Source organism: Trichosurus vulpecula, chromosome 2 (assembly GCF_011100635.1).
Source record: "Trichosurus vulpecula isolate mTriVul1 chromosome 2, mTriVul1.pri, whole genome shotgun sequence".
Lineage (NCBI taxonomy): Eukaryota > Metazoa > Chordata > Mammalia > Diprotodontia > Phalangeridae > Trichosurus > Trichosurus vulpecula.
The window spans coordinates 323,516,448-323,534,666 of NC_050574.1; the positions used below are offsets into that span (position 1 = coordinate 323,516,448).

At 33.9% G+C, this 18,219-nt stretch overlaps 1 protein-coding gene across 1 annotated transcript in view; it reads left to right on the forward strand.

The window, feature by feature from the left end:
• The window catches only part of STAG1 (stromal antigen 1), a 376,851-nt gene that overhangs the window by 216,945 nt on the left and 141,687 nt on the right, over nt 1-18,219 (forward strand). Inside the window, exons 8-9 of the mRNA XM_036742693.1 lie at nt 12,141-12,292; nt 12,957-13,030. Of these exons, the coding sequence (XP_036598588.1) occupies nt 12,141-12,292; nt 12,957-13,030 (226 nt within the window). The remainder of the gene's footprint in view (nt 1-12,140; nt 12,293-12,956; nt 13,031-18,219) is intronic.

The window sequence follows — 18,219 nt, forward strand, 5'->3', positions numbered from 1 at the left end:
TTTTGTAACTAAATGCTTCCGTTGCTCCCTCCATATTTCCCTTTGGATCTGTCACTGAGCTTTTATCCTGAAATACAGAGTTATCTTCTTTACCAAATGCAAGTTTTCAAAAAAGCATTTGGGGATAAGGGGGGAACCAACATGTATCAAACACAACCTCCCTTTTAATTTGATCCCAATTAATCTTAAATAAAATATTCATTATTAGTGATTTGATTTTTATTTAATTTCAGTTTATCTACCACTTAATTTCTTCTATATTCTGTCTGCTTGTAGACTTTATCCAGTTTGTACAGCTGACATAGTACTACCAAATCTTTTTTTTTTCTTTCATTTTTTTTCTTAGGTCAGTTTAAATTCCAAATCACACCAGCATACTGTCTCCTTAGGAGACCTTGGTTTAAATCATTATTCAGGCAATTATTGTCTGTGTGAATATAGGTATGTTCTCAAATGATTCACAGTCAGCTTTCTTGTCTGTAAAAATAAAGATAATAATATTTATAGTGGAGTTCTTTTGAGGAAAGTGCTTTTTAAGCCTTAAAATACTGTAGAAATGTGAGATGATATTTTAAGAACATATTAACACTATGGATAAATTCCTTAGGGGAAATTGCAGTGGAATAGTTTAACTCATATTCATGTGGTACATTACTGTTTAAATAAAATACTTTCCTCACAGTTATACTATGACATAGGAAATACAAATATTATTATCTTCCTTTTACAAATGAGATAACTCAGGTTACAAGAAGTTAAGAACTTGCCCATGATCAAATGTCTAGTAAGTATTGGAACCAGAATTCAAATCTATATTTCCTGACTCCACCTTAATGACACTTTGAATTATAGATAGAACCACAAACCTTAGAGAGAAAAATACTATCTTTAGTCTACTTTAAAAATAAGCACTTACCAGTTTTGTAATTTTTTTTCTTTTTGCTTTAAAAGTTTTAAATCTTTTCCTTTTTCCATTGTATCTTTTTAGTGCAGTTATTCTCATTTTTTAATGTGAAATGAAGCAACCATTTTCTTATCTGAAGATTTTCCCTTTCTGTATTAATAATTACTATGATAATTATGATCTTTTTCCATTCCATGTGAACTTTCTCTTTTAAAATGTCATCTCCTAGCATATCTATTTCTTTTCATTTTGTTCTTTCTTTACATAGTACTGTACCACTTAACTGGAAGTCACACTTCCATTAACTTCAATCATTTGGAACACAACCAAGAACCTGCACTTTAGTCAGCTGTTTTCTTCTTGGCAAGTACTTTCAGCCCTCACTCACTCAGGGTCCTCTGACTCTTATTTCTATATCATTCTAACAACTTTTGTTATTTGGTTTCTCGGCCCTAAACAGATTAAAAACAGAAACTAAAGCGGTAAGAGCTCTGAAAAGGATTTAAGCTATCACAGCAAAAGATGAAGTAGAAAAACTATAACAAACTGACAAAAAAGAAAACCAGCTTACAATCTTTTTTTTTTTAATCCAAAAGCCATTTCCTGAAATGGCAAATAGGCACAGCAGCAAATAATGTTGAGCCATAAATGATAATACTGTGTTACAGGACAATAAATACATCAGTAACATTCATAATGATCAAACTCAAGTGTTCAAGCAAATGTTAAATACAATATACTCTGTAACAAATCAGGAAAAGTTAAAAGGTGTCCTTCCAAAATCATTCAAAATTTTGGAAAAATAAAATTGGTCCTTAAGGGAATTATCTTCAGATATTTGAAAAATGCCAAAAAATGAAGTGTTATATATTTGTATTTATGCCTTCCTTTATGTTTGTAATTTCTAGACCCTTTTTTCATCATTCTTTATTTTCTATAATTTTGTCTTATCCATTTTCCTCCCAATTTTCAACCATTTTCTTCTTCTTTTAAAGTTCCTTTTAATTTCCTGTGTCTTTAAATTCCATTTATTTTGATTAGGGCTCCCCTTCTGTTTCCTCTGACTCCAGTATTATTCTTTCTCAGCTACCTAAAAATTTATTGTTTCTCTTCCCCTACATACTTCATCTTTCCACCATGTAACACTATATAGGCTGCCTTAAACTTCCTCTCCCATCATCTTATTGCTTTCTTAAGAGTTAGGTTCACTTATTAGTCTTCACAGTCAAACATCAAGGAAGAACCAATAAATTATTGGGTTTTTTTTTTATTTAGACTTTTTCCAAGTATTCTGTTTTCCTTTGCAAATGTAATTCAAATTGAAAGCTTCTGTTATTCCCATCCCTCTAGTTGGATGGTCATTATCATCTCCTAAGGAAAAATTTCAGAAAATGTGGGACATATTGCTATCATGGGGTATGTCACCTTCTCTTAAACAAGGACATATAGGACTAAATGAGAACTTGATTCCTGATTCCACAACTAGACTCCTCAGGATTTTGTGTTCTCATCTTTGTCCTGTCCTTTGTTATTTGATAGTGTTGTGGCCTTGGGTAGATGAAGAGATAATCGTTTTTATTCACTTTGCAGGACGAGTCTTGGGGACTAGATAAAATGGGCAGGAACATTTAATCTTCTGCTTCACTGACTATGTGCATGGAAAGTTACAAGGCAGTTATGGCCAGATATGGTTATCGTCTTTGGAATAAAATGCTCCTTGACATTGCTTATATCTTAGATGAGAAGAGAGACAATCAGGTTAGTTATCTTGTTAGGGTACAGATATGGTGAAGATTTCCTTCAGAGCTTCTTATCTATGGCATCATGTTTAGAGTGGTCATATAAGTAGTACTTTTAATATGTACTCCAATTGTCTCTTTGTTTTCTTGTGATTAATTAAAGAATTTGTCCCTTTGCTCAGTGTTTATTCATTGCAGTCATTTATACATTGTTACATTGTAAATTAGCTACTTTTCAATAATATTGTTTAGTGCTTTTCATCATCCTTTATAAGTTCATTTTTGCCTCCCTTTGGCTAATGTTCTTTGAACATTCATAATATTTTATCATTCTGCTGCTAAGTTGTATTTTAACTGTGTAGTAGTAGTTCAAATATGGCTACACCATAGTTTTATGAAAAGACATTTTCATGCTCCTTCTGGAAGTAACTTGTCTTTTAACTCCTTTTGAATGTTACATAAATGCTTATTATTAGTTGTGTTACTAATTTTTTGTTTTTATTCTTTTGGCATGCAATTTTATTCTTAATATTGCTGTAATTAATCCTTTTCCCATTTTAAAATAATTTGAAGATCAGTTTGTTTGATTTCTGTTTTTATAGGCTTTACTGTGTTTCCCAACATGTGATCTATAGCGTTTTTAAAACTAAACTTGTTATTGTTATTCAGTAGGATCGTACAGTAACATTACCACCATCCCACATACATTTATCCCTATTGGTCTTGTTACAGTTTTTTGGAGTATAGATGTCTATATCTTTTAAAGTTTGTATATACACTCATGCATGCACATAGACACATACACATGTTCACATATATTATCAAAGAGAGAAATTTTCCTATATAATTAAATGTCCAGGAAAAAATATTTTGTCATTTGCTTTATTCTTTGCTTTCTTCCTGTCAGCTTTCAGTGTGTATATGATTGCAGAATTTTGTATAGCTTTATAATTTAAATCAATTTACATACAACTATTTTACAAGACAGTGTATATAATGTACTTTTCAAAACTTATATGTAGAAAACATCATGATTCTTTATTTTACTAATTTTACCAAATCAAAATCTTTAAGTGTTAAAAGAATTATTTTTAATAGATTTCTCATTTGCCATAATTCTCTTGTCCTCTCTCTGTTTTCCACATATTGTCTCACAAAATACGTTTCCTTGCTAAACTGATTGTCATTTAGTAGATGGCAACTTGCAGAATCACTAATGTGCTTCTCCCCTCTCTTCTTCTCCTCAATATTCTGAATCTCCCCACATTTCTTTTTTTTTTTTAATCAAAGATCAGTTCATTATTCTTCACGAATATTTGGCAAGAAATTTATTCCATCAGAGAGATTCCCCTCCATACCTCCTTCCTCCAAAAAGGAACTGATAGATAAAAATCTGTATTATAAACAAGTGGGTATTTTTGGTCTCTTCTGAACTACATAATTAACAAGGAATATATGATTTAGAATTATTAACACATAGCTATTAAGTTGATCCATTATTGGATAGAAAAACATCTCTAAGTCAGTAATTAATAATACATGACTATTAGCCTGGAGACATGAAAAAATAGTATTTATCCTAGACCCAATGTTCTTTTAACATTTTCTTCTGCAGATATGTAAGCAATGAAAGAAATAACAATATCAATTTAGGAAGGTGAACAAGTTGGAAAATAAGAATCTGATTCTATGATAACCTTGGCACAGTAATTTTTTCTCAATTTTAAATACCCAAAATTATTTATGACTATGTTCATTTGTGTTACTTTTTTTTTTGTCAAACCACCTTGCTACCTTAACTCATTCAGTAGAGATGTAACTTTTGTCTTTTCTTTATATGTCATTTCACTAGCCCAAGTATTTATATGATTGTTTTGTTCTCTTCCTTTCATCTCGTTCTTCCTTTTTTCTGTTGATAACTCTGGCTCTTAGTATCCAGCCTCTAATTGTTTAACTTGGACAGTTTTTCATGCCTTTTATTCAAACAAATTACCTTTGATATCTGAACCTAGGGCTGAAGCCTACAAAATCAGTGGTCCATTTTGTTGGTCCCACCAAAGAATCAATATATAATAATAATAACCAACATAAATTTTAGTAATCTATATTATCTTGACATTCCTCCCTTCTCTTCCCTTCATCTTTTCTCTTACCTTCCTCCTGGCTTCATTATTCACCCTAGTTCCCACATTCAAGTTTAGTATTTGGATTTTTTTCAGGGAAAGGTGGGGTGGAGTAGATGTCTTCATTAATTTTGGTACGTTTACTAAAAGTATGAATTCATATTCTCCAGATGTGTTCAGACTGGCAGATGTTTTTGTAAATTTCTTTCAAAACTTATATGCAATTCCTATATGATATATGCTTATTACTTCTTCATTTTCCTTGTATTAAGACAAAGAAGTTTAAATAATTATATAATATCTAGCCTTTTAGAGAGCTTTATTTTGCCCAAACTGAACTTCACCACTGCTACTAAGTCCCTAACTTGGTGTCAAAAATCAGAAATAATACATAAATCTTTTGATAAGCAGTTAAGATACACATAAGAATTTTTATAGTTTTATGAACTTCTGTCTTTATATGCTTTGACAGATATTTAATCTAGATTATTTTTGACCTCCAGATTTAGTTTTACTTAAGATAAAAATTACTTTCTTTGAGAATGTATTCTGTGTACTTCAGACCATCCTGAACTTCCCTTAAATTCCTGAAAAAAGATAATCTTTGATTCTTTGTAAAGGGAGAGCAGTCAAGTGGAGATAAGACTCTAAATTTTTATTTTGTTTGAATGTTGAATATTGGATCAGCATAAAAGTCATTCCTCCTCATGAAAATTTTAAAGGCTTTTATGCTTCTCCAAAGATGAAGAATGATGTCATGTCATCACATACAGACAGTCTTTTGGCTATATTTGGAAGACCATAGCAGCATCCTCAGATTAAGATTTGGAATAGAGAACTGACTTGACCATAAAGAGCTACCTAATTACCCTTCTTCCTCTTTTAAGAATAACAGCTATATGACTTTAAAGGCACTTTCAACTGCTATCCACATCATTTTCTTGTCCTTATATTTATAGTCAGTAGAACTTCATTGTAAAATTGATTACCCTACTTAGGTACCACAGTGAAACAGGCTAATCCTTGCTGCTCACTGAATTCATACATGTATTTGTTGGTAGCTGTTTGATACAGATTTAGTGAAGAAGACTGAGTTGTAAATGCTCTGATACTTTTTAAGTATCTGAGCCATCAAAGATTTGAGCCACTTGACTTGACTCAGTAAATTAAATATTGACTCCCTTGATTACTCTTAGCCCTCCCTCCTCTGTTTTATATCCTTAACTTCTTCAAGACCTGTCTAAATTACTTTTACAGTGTGTAAAACAGGATATTTGTTAAGTGACCACATCATCTTAGCAATTGAATCACATGGTGATCAAACTGAGTGTCAACTCTTTTCTCACACTTTATTCCTTCAAGAAACTAGCCTTCTTATCTGGATCTTGAGGGACATGTCATCATATTCCAAGTGTCTAAATCTTTGAAATTTTCTCTGTTCTTCTTGGTGTTTGGTGGGTGTATATATCTGGGCAAATGTAAACACACACGCCCAGATATATACACATATACACAAAATCAAGTCTGTATCTAAGTATTATTTAAATATTATGCTTTAGACTAGCCTTGATACATTGGGTTTTCACTAAATATTTCTGATAAGTCCTTTTGCCTAGATAAATTGTGTAGAATTCTAAGTTTTCTGGTATTTGGACCATTGATTCTGCAGTTATATGTTCTAAATATTCTGTGCATTTTGCGAAAATCTCTTATGATATGTTTGTGAACATGGTAGAGTTATTCTGTCTGAATGACATTATAGTTAGGTCTTTTTGCAGCTGGTTAAATATCATACCCAAAGAGTGAGGTTGTCCTGGAAGGAAGAGTCTAATGATGTCATAAGGATTTGTTTGGGGACCAAACTAAAATATAGAGTGTGTGCTTATCAGATTTGCAGATTGTACAGATTTTATAGAGATAGCTGATAGTAGAATAGGGATTCATAATTATCTAGACAAAACTAATATATCAAAAAGTAAAATTTAATAGACATAAATATAAAATCCTGTATTTAGGTTCAGAAACTTAATTGTACATTTTCACAAAGGGGGTGATCTGGCTTAACAACACCTCATATGAGAAATTCTTAGCCTTTTAGTTTCCCACAAGTCCAGTGTGAGCCAAGAACGTATTAGACCATTTAAAGAAAAAGCTAACATAATATTGATTGTGTTCGTAGAAACATAAAAATAATGGTATAGAGCATGTGTGTAATATTATTTTTCTGTCTGAGTTCCACCTTTTGAGAAGATCTGTGACAAACTAGAGAATTTCACATGGATGAAGGTCTGAAAATCAGATCATATAAAGAATAATTAAAGGAGTTTATGTGTTTAGACAGGAAAAGACTAAAGGGAGAAGTGATGCATACAGTCTTTAGAATGTTAATTCTCTTTCACTGGAGGTATTGGAATAAAGTCTTTCTGTTGTAGAGATAAGGTTCTTGACAACCAGCTCTATATCTTATTTCATTTTTATGTCCTAATCACCTAGCACAGTTCTCCTGCATATAGCAAACTAAATCAATGTTTCATTGAATTGAAAGGATCCTTATAAGTAGGGGAAATGCTAAAGTACTTTGACTTCAAAATCCCTTACAATTTTTTTAATTCTATGATTTGAGGGCCTCTGATGTTTACTGCAATGACGTTATTGTATTACTGTGCAGAGCATCCTGCGAGTGGACATTTCAGATTATCAGCTCACATCTATGTACTTGAGGAGTAATGTCAGGCATCCTGTGCCTCTAACTTTCCCAGAATTCTCCATACTTTCTAATGGGAAAAAAATTTACAAGAACAAAACCTTTCAGTTAAAAAGACTAGCCAGACTATACTGAGAGTTTTGAGTTAGTGAGCGGCTGACCTCTGGGCTCCCCAATTCCTTTTTTCTGTGTTTTTCTTGTTGACTATTTGTCTACCTCTCCTGTGAGCTCTCCCACTCAGGTTCTAACCCTGCTACCCTTATGCCAAGATCCTTATAAATAAACTTTGCAGTATGGAACACTAGAAAGAGAAAAGCCCTCCTTTCTTTCCCGGAGTTGACACTTACTAGTGCTGTGATCTTAAACAGATCTTGTAACCAACCTTTCTAGGCCCCTGTTTCCTCCTAACTCTTGTCAGCCATTATTTCATGAATTCTATTTCGGGTGTCATCTTCAACAACTCCTCCTGCCCCCTAGGTGTAATTTATTATTAATAAGAATTAGCCTATAGCTATAAGTCATTGTAAATCAGAGATAGCTTTGTGACCACTTACTTAGCTGTTGATTTTAATACAGTATAGATCATCTTTGGAATACAAGAGGACACTTATTTCAGTCCTAAATTTCCCCCTTCTGTTGAGAATAAATAACAAAATTTACAATGAAAGCTAAAACAGTGAAGGAAGAAAAAATCCATCCCATTTTAATAATAATGTGTCAGTGTACAATTGCTTTTAATCCTCCTAGAGTTTAAGTATGATTGAGAATGTACACCTCTGTGGCACTAGTCATTTTTCCATACATATGCATAAGTAATGTGCTGTCTGACACATAGTTGACACTTAATAAATGCAAAAGAAAGGCCGCATGGCCTCTGTGGTCTCTTCCGGCTCTAAATCTATCTACTACATGAAGAAAGTACAAATGGGCAGACAAGTAATGATGAATCATAGAATGCAGGGACGTAAGTGAAGTGCTTAGTGTAGAGAGGAGTGGGGTGAATTAAAATGGTGCTGTACAAAAATCCTAAGGCAGAGCATTCTTCTTTTGTGTATGCAGACTTGCCAAGGTGGTACCAGGGGCTAGTTGCCTGGCACCATGTCTTTCTTGCCATTTGCTTAAAAGAATGCAACTTTTTGCAGACTGCATTGTTGTTGGTCAGCAATATTTATTGAGTAATACCTGTATATAGAAACCTTTTAAAAATTTAAATGGAGATTAAGATTCCTATGCTATATCTAGACTTTAAGATGAAAATTTTTTTTACTGCAGTATATAAAAGGGTATGTTTGTGTGGAAATGCCCAAATAACAACACTTTCCAAATACTTTGTTTAGAAAAGTTATCTTCTCTGTACTGGGAAGAAGGGAAACATGGGAATATTCTGCAAATGAGAATGTTGTTTCCAAAACAGTGAACACGAACAAGTAAATATTGCCTTCGTTTATTATTTTTTCTATAACTATTTCATTATTTAAGATAGTAGTAAAATATCTTAGAATTACTATCAATAGTAGTATTGTAATATTATTACTATTATACTACTATAATTACACTATTATATTATACTATATAATGTTATACTATTATTATACTATTACTATTATACTACTGTTATTAGTGTTATAATATAGTAGTAAAATAGAATATATCTTTGAAACTATTTTTGGGGATTTGGAGAGAAGTAGGAAAAAACTTCTTGGTTGTTGGTGTTTGAAGTTCAAGTGGCTCACTTGTATACATAACCAAATTATCAATTATTATGTTACTATGTGAATTACCACATCTAAGTATTAGCCACTGATGTGATGAGAGTTCAGAATTTAATTCATGGCACATAGGGGATCCTGAAGTATGAATGTGGCTGGGGAAAATCCAGCTTCAGTTAACCTTTAGGTTCCATGACTTCTTATACTCAGGAATATTTAAAATGAAGATCTATTGGGTACTGTCTAGTAAGTGTAGCATATTAAAAATTAAAACTATCTCTACCAAATTCAGATGCCTCAGGTCCTTGTCTATCCACATCGTACCTCTCATCTCCCCTATAGGGTATTTCATAATGTTTTTACAGTGCTACATATTTAAATTAAGAAATAATGTATACACAGTAAAATTATCAAGAGACTACATATAAAACCTACTAAAATCATTAGAGTGTGCAGTTTTTAAAAATATTTTCACAACCAAATTGATACTTTACTTAAGTAGATCGACTTTTCAATATCAACAAAGCAGTATTTTTATGGGGAATTGACAACTACAGGATAGTCATTAAATTCGAAATTTTGTTGATATTTATTAAAATAGACTTCTACCTGAGGCCTCATTAGTGAAGAAGTATCTGTTTCCAAATTTGTAAACCTGTTAACACTCAGGCAGATTGATCCTGTTCAAGTGTTGAGAAAACCCTTGCCACAACAGTTGGGGATTCTAATTCTTAGGGGCAGAAAAATAAATATAAAATGTTTTTGCCCAAATATAAAGTTCTGTTCATACTATTGGAGTAAGAGTGCTTTAGTAAGAATACTTGATTAAAAATTTTATGTTTAACACTTTCATCTTTTTTCCTTAAAGACAGGAAAATAACATAGGTATCTATAATACTTCAGTAAATTATGGTGATTTATTTTTTTAATGAGAAGTTCCTGAAGGTATGAGTTTGTTGGGAGGAAAATATAAGTTAGGGAAACGTTCTTTTTACTTTGATAGTTGGGTGGCTCTGTGTTTTCATCCATTGAAAGTTATTCCTTCCAACCAGTTCACAATGCCTTCTCTTCCTATGTTAGTCTTAATTTTCATCCATGTCCTTTCTTAAGTCCTTTATGGAGAATCCATTCAACTCATTGGAATACTTACCCTTGTTCTTTTTGTATCTAAAAGATACTAATTTCCTCTTGAGGTACTAATATCTCTATTGTTTCATTCTTGCTACCTGATCATCCTACTTCCTTTTCTGATCACGTTTTCTTTTATAGCAAGAATGACAATATGGATATATTCAGTTTTTCTAAATTGTGGGTCAGCTTGTTAGTCACTAAACAAAAATCGCTTATTGAGAGTCCCAAGAATTCTATCACTCTTAACACCCACCATCCCAGTTTCCAGTTCTGACACTGTAAGCAGAACTGACAATTCCTCTGTATTTTTTTCTGTTTGCTAGTTCACTATGTCTTCCTCTTTGTCCCACCAAGATCTACCACCCTTCTACATCCCACGCCAAAACAAGTTATGTGGTCGCTAATCATCTGGTGATAAAAAAAATTCTATGTAAAATAAAATTTTATGTCTTTGTTTAATTATAGAATTATAAGATTCCCATACTTAACTAGGTTGGTCCTCAGAGAGTAGACATAATCGCTGAGCCCTTAAAACCTTTGTACCTTGGTAGCATCTATTACTTGTTGCATTCAGCTTGTGGAGCCTTTGAGAACCCCAAATCATCTCTGCTTCATGATGAAACAGATAAGTATGACAAAGATTCATATATACTTTGTGCTTTCACATTGATCATCTTATGTGATCACCATTAAGAGCCTTATGAGAAATGCCAGGCATGCATTATTAGGGAAACATGAGCTTTCCTAATTTTAATGGAGTGGATTAAAAAAGAAGTTCATTTGGGACCGAAATTTTATGAATTTATTGCCTTTGACTTAAGTGGAGGGTCTTAATAAACTGAAGAGCGGTGTGGGTGAGTGAGATATCCTTCAACAAGAAAATTCAAGGAAATACTTTTACTTCTTGACTATTAGACCAAGTAATCATACAGTTTACTTTGTACCTTAATTTTACTAGATTTTTCTGAAGGGAAAACAAAATAAACATAACTTATTTAAAGGGTATGACCAGTCTACTATAGGCAACTGCTCCTCCCCCCCCAAATATCTTTACTTCTTTTCACTCCTCTCTATACCCTCCATCCCAGTGTTCCCAGAAATATTGTAAGGAAGAGGGGGAAAAGCATATCTATTTCCCCAGCATGTTATCCTTCTCTTATTTATAATATCTCTATCACCAAATTCCAAATAAATAAATAATATTAGGCTTGAGCTTGAAACTCAGATATGCATTTAATATGTATATTTTGCCTTCTTAAAAAAGAAGGTATTTCAAAAATTACAAAAACAAATTTTTTTTCTTAAGAAAATTCCAATTTAATCTGACATGTTAAAATTATTGACTTACACACAGTGGAAACTACATTACATTTAGACAGATAATAACAATAATACCTAGCATTAATATAACACTTTTAGATTTGCTTCTCGTGTTAATTCATTTTCTTGTCCGCAAATAGCCATATAAAAATAGGCACTTTTTCTTAGGGAAATTCTTAGAGATTTTTTTGCTAAGCTTATAATCCATCTCTTTCTAAATGAGTTTCTATCTCAGAATAAACCAACTCAATTGTATGGGAATACTTAAATGACTGCAGTAACTGAATCTCAATGAAGTTAGTCAGGAGTAGGTAAGTCTTGAACCAGCATGTAAGACATAAAGAATATATAGTGTGAAGGGTGGAGTTCATGTATTTATTTTATAATAGAATTTTGCTATAGATGATATGACTCATGGAACTTAAATTCTTCAGTGATGTGTTTTTTTTAATTTATAATTTTTTGTTTGCAGTTTAGAATAATTAATGATTAAATGTTTATTTTTCATAGCCATGAAGCTTATGACTGCTCTGGTGAATGTTGCCTTAAACCTAAGTATTCATCAGGATAATACACAAAGACAGTATGAAGCAGAAAGAAACAAAATGATTGGTAAGAGAGCTAACGAAAGGCTAGAGTTACTACTTCAGAAACGCAAAGAGGTAAGAAAATCTAAGATGTAAGTGAAAGAATTGGTTTCCTTGCAAGTTTATGTATATGTAGAGAAATCCATTATTTATCTAAGATATAAATAAATACATTTTTATACCATACTGCTTTTTTTCCCTGAAAAGTAGTTTGGTCACTTCACATTTATGTAATTATGTAATTTGTACAAATATTTTTTTGTTTTTGAAATTTAAAAATTAAAACTAGAGGTAGCATAGTGTGATAGCTAGCTTTTGAGTCAAAGGTACTTGAGTTCAAATCTTGACTCAGCATCTTATTACCCACATGTGGCAAGTCACTTCAGCTTTTTGATCCTCAATTTCTCAATGCTAAATGAAGTATTTGGGCTAGATGATCTCTTGAGTCCATTCTAGGTCTAAAATCTTATGATAAAGAAGAAATCATTTCCAATTTTAAATCGTGTTTTCTGGTTAATATTAAATTACAGCTATATTGTGTTTGTAGTACATTATCATTTCTAAACTTAAAAGTATTTCAGTTTATAAGAGAAACTATCCAGTTTTTTAAACTGTGTATTATACCTAATTGCATTTTTAATTCCTAATTAGATACCTAGTAATAGATTTTGACAGTTCCTAAAAGAAGTGATCACTATTTCAACATAAGAGTAATAATGTTACTTGGTTTTTATTTCAGCTGCAAGAAAACCAAGATGAAATTGAAAACATGATGAACTCTATTTTTAAGGGTATATTTGTTCATAGATACCGGTAAGAGATGAAATTATAATTAAAGCAACTGGTGTTTTCTTAACCTATGTATACCCCACTGTCTCATTTTTATTTTCTCTGTGAACCTATGAATTTTCTTAATTATTGTAATTGAGGCAGTTTTCTAGGAATACTTTATAAGCCATTAAATCATTTAAATTTCAGACTGTATAAGGAGGGCATTGGGTAGGAATGATGGACCTAGTTGTTGTTGTCCAAGACACAGTCTAGGAAAGTTGAAAAAGGTTTATTACAAGGCTGGATGCCAGATGTATAACATTTTATCAGCCACAGCAACTCTTAAACAGTATTTACTGAGTTATAAGGTTTGGGGTATATATTATAACACACATTTGCATCGAAATCAGAGGAGCAAGTAGTCACATGTGCCACAATCACAGTTTCTTGAAGTATTGGAAAAGTGGATTCAAGGACGGTAAGTTATTGCTAGGTTTTTTTCCTTCACTTGATTCTTCAAGTTGCTCTTGTGTAATGGATATATTAGCCATTTACCTCACTGGGAAGATGAGTCAACTTTACCCTGTTCTACAGGTTCTTAATCTAGGTTCCATAAACTTAATGTTTACTATGTTTTGTATCAGTGTAATTGGTTTCCATGTAATCCCACACATTTTCTTTTATACATTTAAAAACATCGTTCAGAAAAATGGACCATGGACTTCTCCAGACTGTCAAAGGGTTCCTTGACATGAAAAAGATTAAGAACTCTTGTTCCGGTCCTATATCCTTGATTCTATCTATATGCAGTAATTTTACATACTAAGATAGTAGTATACCCAATGAATGGAGATGTATTCTATACTGTACATTTTTTTAACTAAACCTTACTGAATCAGAGAAAGAAAATATGTAATAGACATACAGATCTGTTACCAGACATGGGAGCAGTATGGCATGAAATTGCCTTTAAGTATTAAGAAAAGTACTATTAAATGTAACAGAAAATATAAAACATGTATATGAATGTAAGAGCAGATAAAGAAATTAAGTTGGGTTAAAGAACTAGTGAAGAAGCATGTTTTTTTGTTAAGGTAATTAAACAGGGAAGATTACAGATTTTGGGAAGAGGATTTCAAGAAAGAATGATCCTGCTGATGGACCTTTCCTGAGGCAGTGAAGTCAGGGTTCTTGGCGAAGCCATTCACAAAAATATAAACTGCACTAGAACCTCATGCACTGTTCTTATAACAGCCTATCTTCCCCATGGAAATATAGAGTCATCTTGGAGGAGAGACCATAGCTGTGTAATATTAGGCACACCCCTACTCAAAAAAAAAAATCTTACCATGTACAATTCCTTTAACAGAGGACAACTTCAATCTTCTACAATTGGAAATTGAAAACTTTTTAATGCAGATTTGTTTTAACAACCCAGCTAGCAGCTTCCGTGGGGGTATAAGATTCCCCCACAACCAGCACCCCGAAAGCTGCCAACAGCACAGGTTCTTCTGATCTGCTTAATTAAGGAAAGCAAGGTGAAGGGGTTGACAAGCTTACTTTTAATTCAGCATTCAAATATCATTCAGTTAGTTCAGGGGAAAAAGCCAACAGCCTGAACTTCAAAACAAAATGCAAACAAATTACAAACATCAACAGACTTTGTCTGATTCAAATCCCAACACAGAGTTACCAGAGTTCAACAAAGTTTCAGCATCCGGATTTACAAGCTGGAGGGCTCCTTAGCTACAGCTGCCCAGAGTCTCCTCATCAACACCATCTCCAGAGTCCCACGCAAATGGCTCTGTCCTCCCTTCTTATAGGGCTTCAGACATCATCAAACATCATCTGAATCACCAGAGCTCAGGCTCTGGTGATTGGTTCTTGAGTTGGCCCCTCGCCTTAGGACCCTGGGAGGTTCACATCCACATGGATTAGGTTAACACCTAATGGGGTTTGGGCCTGGGGCTTAGCACCTAGTAAGGCTCACTGAGATAAATTGAGTCACTCAAAGAAAACAAGGGCCATTCTAGTTACAAGGTTGCAGTAACATCCTTCTCAAATTTTTTAAATCAAATGGTCTTCTACTCTTTAGCCAGTTCCTACTTTGTATTATCATAGTCTATGCACAGGTAATATCTCCTCCATTAGGATGAAAGGGTTTGGGGGAGCATTTTTCATTTTTGTGTTCCTAACCCTTAGCACAGTATCTTGAATATTGTAGATGCTTAATAAATATTTGTTATGTCAAATTGAGTTTAGTTGGATTTATTTATACAAATATTGTCAGCGATGAACATTAATTCCCTCATTAAATCCTTTCCTGTATTGATAGCACAGAGGAAATAGAGGAGAAAGGAAAGGATGCAGAAAAGGGAGATTGAGAGGGAAGACAAAAGGATGAAATGACTCAAGTCTTTAAACCTGTTATTATTGAAACATGATGGTATCACCAGCAGATATTGAACACGTGGAAAGTACTAGTTTGAGAGTGGGGAAGATGAGTAATTCTTCCTGGGACACTGTCATGGAGGAAATACAGTGCAGAGTCCAAGTCAGAGAAGGAATTATTGTATATGGTGACATCCTACAAATGCTCCTTTTTACTCATGATGTTTTCTTAATTGCATCCAGGTCCATAATGTTGCGTACCTTCCTAAATGAGATGCTCATATTCACTCATGCTTCACAGATACTTTATAACTTGGCCTTACTGTAAATATGAGAAAAAACAAGTAAATAATAACCATTATCCAGTCTCTTACATATAAGGTATTTTTGGTGCAATTTATACTGTTCATTAATCAATTTGGTACAGACACTACAAATAAACAGTGAGTTAACCCTAGAATTAAACAGGAGAATGAATGCAGACTAGATTTATTTCGTCAAACTATATAGTGGTTTTAATGACCTCAAGCTTCTCCTTAATTCAGTGAAACGTATTTCTTCTTTTTTTTCCCAATTCAGTAAGCATTTATTTATTATTTATTTTTATTTTTTGTATTTAGTTTTCAGCATTGATTTTCACAAGAGTTTGAATTACAAATTTTCTCCCCATTTCTACCCTCCCCCTCCACTCCAAGATGGCATATATTCTGGTTGCCCTGTTCCCCAGTCAGACCTCCCTTCTGTCACCCCACTCCCCTCCCATCCCCTTTTCCCTTCCTTTCTTGTAGGGCAAGATAAATTTCTACGCTCCATTGCCTGTGTATCTTATTTTCTAGTTGCATGCAAATACTTTTTTTTTGTTTTTGAACATCTGTTTTTAAAAATTTGAGTTCCGAATTCTCTCCCCTCTTCCCTTCCCACCCACCCTCCCTAATGAGTCAAGCAATTCAACATAGGCCACATGTGTATCATTATGTATAGCCCTTCCACAATACTCATGTTGTGAAAGACTCACTGTATTTTGCTCCTTCCTAACCTATCCCCCTTTATTGAATTTTCTCCCTTGACCCTGTCCCCTTTTGCAAGTGTTTGTTTTTGATTACCTCCACCCCTATCTGCCCTCCCTTCTATCATCCCCCCCTTTTTTAATCTTCTTCCTCCATTTTTCCTGTGGGGTAAGATACCCAATTGAGTATGTATGGTATTCCGTCCTCAGGTCAAATCTGATGAGAGCAAGATTCACACATTCCCCCTCACCTGCCTTCTCTTCTCTTCCTACAGAATTGATTTTTCTTGCCACTTTTATGCGAGATAATTTACCCCATTCTATCTCTCCCTATCTGCCTCTCTCAATATATTCCTCTCTCATCCCTTAATTTGATTTTATTTCTTTCAGATATCTTCCCTTCATATTCAACTCACCCTGTCTCTCTCTCTCTCTCTCTCCCTCTATATATATATATATATATATATATATATGTATGTATGTATGTATGTATGTATGTATGTATACACATACATATATACGTACACACACACACACACACACACACACACACATATATATATATGCATATTCCCTTCAGCTACCCTAATACTGAGGTCCCATGAATCATACACATTATCTTTCCATGTAGGAATGTAAACAAAACAGTTCAACTTTAGTAAGTCCCTTGCAATTTCTTTTTCTTGTTCTTTTTCTTGATTCCCTTTTCATGCTTCTCTTGATTCTTGTGTTTGAAAGTCAAATTTTCTATTTAGCTCTGGTCTTTTCACTGAGAAAGCTTGAAAGTCCTCAATTTTATTGAAAGTCCATATTTTGCCTTGGAGCATGATACTCAGTTTTGCTGGGTAGGTGATTCTTGGTTTTAATCCTAGCTCCATTGACCTCTGGAATATCGTATTCCAAGCCTTTCGATCTCTTAATGTAGAAACTGCTAGATCTTGGGTTATTCTGATTGTGTTTCCACAATACTCAAATTGTTTCTTTCTGGCTGCTTGCAGTAATTTCTCCTTGATCTGAGAGCTCTGGAATTTGGTGACAATATTCCTAGGAGGTTTCTTTTTGGGATCTGTTTGAGGAGGCGATCTGTGGATTCTTTCAATTTCTATTTTGCCCTGTAGCTCTAGAATATCAGGGCAGTTCTCCTTGATAATTTCTTGAAAGATGATATCTAGGCTCTTTTTTTTCATCATGGCTTTCAGGTAGTCCAGTACTTTTTAAATTATCTCTCCTGGATCTATTTTCCAGGTCAGTGGTTTTTCCAATGAGATATTTTACATTGTCTTCCATTTTTTCATTCCTTTGGTTCTGTTTTATAATATCTTGATTTCTCATCAAGTCACTAGCTTCCACTTGCTCCAATCTAATTTTTAAGGTGGTATTTTCTTCAGTGGTCTTTTGGACCTCCTTTTCCATTTGGCTAATTCTGCCAGAAGCAACTGCAGCTGTAGTTCTGTAGCTGCCCCACCTCCGCTGCCCCCAGAGCGGTAGCCGGGAATTCCTTCCACTCCCACAGCTTTTCCCACTAACCTTCTCTGTTGTCTTTGGTGTTTGTGGGTTGAGAAGTCTGGTAACTGTTGCAGCTCACTGATTCAAAGTGCTAGGGCATGCTCCGCCCAGCTCCTGGTCTGGTTGGTCCACGCCGCCCACGCTGGGCCCTGCTCCACTCTGTGCAGGATAGACCTCACCCAGAGGCCATCCAGGCTGTCCTGGGCTGAAGCCCTGCTTCCCTCTGCTATTTTGTGAGTTCTGCAGTTCTAGAATTGGTTCAGAGCCATTTTTTATAGGTTTTTGGAGGAACTCAGCAGGGAGCTCATGCTAGTCCCTGCTTTCCAGC